General features: G+C 34.7%; 1 protein-coding gene across 1 annotated transcript in view; it reads right to left on the bottom strand.

The window, feature by feature from the left end:
- LOC136854422 (uncharacterized) overlaps positions 1-1,794 on the bottom strand; it is a 15,303-nt gene extending 13,509 nt beyond the window's left edge. Inside the window, exon 1 of the mRNA XM_067130718.1 lies at positions 1,449-1,794. Within this exon, the coding sequence (XP_066986819.1) occupies positions 1,449-1,794 (346 nt within the window). The remainder of the gene's footprint in view (positions 1-1,448) is intronic.
- Between the last annotated feature and the right edge of the window lie 1,876 nt (positions 1,795-3,670).

Here is a 3,670-nt window from a genome sequence, read left to right as displayed (position 1 = left end):
GATGGGCAGTATTTGAGTAAATTGAAAGATAACTGAATATAAATTTAGTCTTTAGTTGTATCCTTGAAGGACACTGAAGGAAATTATTTTTTTATCTTTTATTTTTCCGTGTTTTGTGTATGTTATATATGTATTATATATACACATACACAATTATACATATATACATTATATATATACATATATATTATTATTATATAATTTATAATATATATATTATATAATATATATATATATATATATATATATATATATATATATATATATATATATATATATATATATATATATATATATATATATAATGTACATGCAGATACTTATACATAGGTGTATAATATATATTTACACAGATCTTTACATCTATTAAGATTAAGACTGCAAAACAGGAAAAAATAAAAGATAAAAAAATAATTTCCTGCAGTGTCTTCAAGGATACAACTAAAGACTAAATTTATATTCAGTTATCATTCAATTTACTCAAGTACTGCCCATCACTCTCAAGAGATTTCTTATTAAATTTTTTCTAACAATTAATTTTGTCCAAGATAGCCCATCAATACATACACGTGTCTTTGTACCTCTTTTAAAATGTCGTATGAAAAACAGGCATATTCAAAATTAGGGAAAACAAACTTAAGCAGAAATTATTCACTCTATAAATATTTGCATAATCGTGTGGAAGTAAAACTTTTAGATATTATTTGCGCCAACGACTTAATGACTAATGACCGAAAATAAATGCACGGTCATGACTTCCCGACTGTGGGAGGGTAGCGTGTTTCAGCAGTAAATATACAAGCATATGCATATGCATATAATAGTGTATCTTCTTCTTTCGACCTTATTAGTCCCACTGTATAGCATTGTCGGCCGCTCGAGTCAACTTTCTCCATCTATTTCTATTCCTTGCATCTTCTTCCCCCAGTCCCACCTCACCCATATCCTTCCTCACCACATCCATCCATCTGATCCGTTGACGCCCCACACTCCCCCTCCCCATCACTGGCATGTTCTTAGCTCTCTTGATTGGTTCCACCTCTTCTCTTCTTATTACATGGCCATAGTATCTCAATCAAGCTCCCCTAGCCTTCTTTACATTACATATACCACACATTATTCTTATATCTTGACTCTCCCTCCTTTCCAGTAGTGATATTCCAGCAACCCATCTCACCATCCTCATCGCGGTTCTTTCCACCAGTCCCTCCTCTTTCCTCCAAGTGCCCAGGTTTCTGCCCCATATAATAGTACGGGCCTGATAACTGTCTTATAAATCTTCATTTTGAGCTTTAATGGCATTTTCTTGTCTAAAACAACTCCAGTTACTTCTCTCCATTTTCGCCATGCTTCTTTCACTCTCTGTCTCACTGCTTTCTCACTACCTCCCTCTTCTGTTATTATTGATCTCAAATGGTTAAACTCATTGTTCTGCTTTAGCACTGTACCATCTTCCACTTGAACGTTTACTTCTTCACGTCCTTCTCTACTACTAGTCATTAGCTCTGTCTTTCCAATGTTCACTTTAAATCCTTTCCTTTCTAGGGCTCCTTTCCATGGTAAAAACCTTTCTCGCAGTTCTTCTTCTGCGTCTGCTATAATGACTAAATCGTCAGCAAACAACAGATCCCACCGTTCATCGTTGTTCCTTAATTCTGATGTCAGTGTGTCTATAATGATGATGAACAAGAATGGACTCAGAGCTGATCCCTGAAGGAGGCCCACCTCTACAGGGAATGTCTCAGTCTCCCCATATTTTGTTTGTACAGTAGTTCTTGCACCCTCATACATCATCTTCACTAACCTTACCAACTTCTCTGGTACTCCTCTCTTTCTCAAACACAGACTACTCTTCTTGGTACCCTGTCATACGCCTTTTCAAGATCCACAAAACACAAGTAAACTTTCCTGTCCTTCTAGATACTTCTCTTGGACTTGTCTTACTATAAAAACAGCATCCCACTGTGCTCTTTCCTTTCATAAACCCAAACTGCTGCTCATGTATATCTATCAGCTCTCTCAACCTGCCTTCTACTATTCTTTCTAGTATCTTGAATACATGCTCCAAAAGCTTTATTCCTCTGTAGTTACCACAGCAACACGTCTCCTTTCTGTTTATACATTCTAATCATCCAACCATTGCTCCAGTCCCCTGGCATTTCCTCTACATCCCAGATCTTTTCCAATAGTGTGTGCACCCACTCTTTACCTAGATTTCCCAATGCTTTAATCATTTCTATCGTTACCTCTGACTTTCCTGCAGCCTTATTTACTTTTCCTTTCTTTATAGCATTCTCGACTTCACTCACTGATGTCTGCTATTGGTCCTTCTATATATATACATATATAATATGTGTATATATATATATATATATATATATATATATATATATATATATATATATATATATATATATATATATATATATATAATATAATATATATTGACACATATAAAATATATATATATTTAAAAACATACCACTTTATCAATTTTTTTTATTTCTTCAATTAACATTGTTTCTATTGAAACCGTTAACTCCAGCACAAGTACTTCTGTATTACTTTAATTTCATAAGGCATGATGCTGCAGGCCTCTCTCGCCCGTCTGCTCCTCCAAGCTTGACAGTAACTTTTTCGGAGACGGGGCAAATGCTTCAACTGAATTTTTATTAATCATTGGGTTCTCCAAACTATCAACTTGGCCATGGTCAGTGCATATCGATACATTTTGTTTTTCTGGGTATTATGAAAAGGATTTGGTTGGAATTGTTGTTGTTGTTGTTGTTGAAAGTAAAACAATATAATGAGTTATGGTAAAAAAAATTCGCCGGAAATTATCTTAGGACTCAAAGCTCAGGAAATCTCTTCTTTTAATCTGAGAGCCTTAAACAATAGTGATGATGCATATTGGAATCTATGTAGATAATTATTAATATTTTTAAACATTCATTAATAATTACATTAATATTGATGTTTCAAACAGAAATCAAATCTATCTGAGATATGAGTTAGATGATAATACTGAGTATGTCTGTTGAGAGTACATACGACGTATAATTAAAATCCGGCTACGATGGAGGAAAAATTAAAGAACTTCTTGAAAAGTTTCCTTAAATATACGTGCTGAAGTTTGACCCTTTCATCTTTTTCTTAAGTTTTGTATTCCGTTCAAGTAACTCTTTGGCATTTACACGCACACCCACACTCACATATGTGTGTGTTCTTCTGGCAACGGCGCCGGGCACAGTCTTGGCGTCATTAATATAACGTGTCTGAAGTCACGACAAGAGCACACTTAATGACGTCATTTTTCAATTTGAAACAGAAACTTGTTTACCATTAATAATAGCAGCGTTCACCTTAAGCATCGTGTTCTGAAAACAGACAAACCGGGATGACATCTCTTAATTTATGTTCACAAAATTATGCAAGGGTTTGCATGAGGTCAAGATCGTATGCACAAAGATGCACGAAGGTCAACGTACGCGCACGCACAATTTACAAAGAATATCCGTATGTGTACTTGGAGAGAATAATGGTAAATCTAACACTTTTCAGATTTTGCCTTTGTACTGTACAAGCTTGGCAGGAGGGTTAGTTAATTGAAGCAAAGTAAAAAGGGGAGTGACTGGATGTATACCTGGTCATTAACGTTTGAAGCTAAACA

This window comes from Macrobrachium rosenbergii, chromosome 29, assembly GCF_040412425.1.
Source record: "Macrobrachium rosenbergii isolate ZJJX-2024 chromosome 29, ASM4041242v1, whole genome shotgun sequence".
Classification (NCBI taxonomy): domain Eukaryota; kingdom Metazoa; phylum Arthropoda; class Malacostraca; order Decapoda; family Palaemonidae; genus Macrobrachium; species Macrobrachium rosenbergii.
This window is presented reverse-complemented; position numbering and strand designations above follow the sequence as displayed.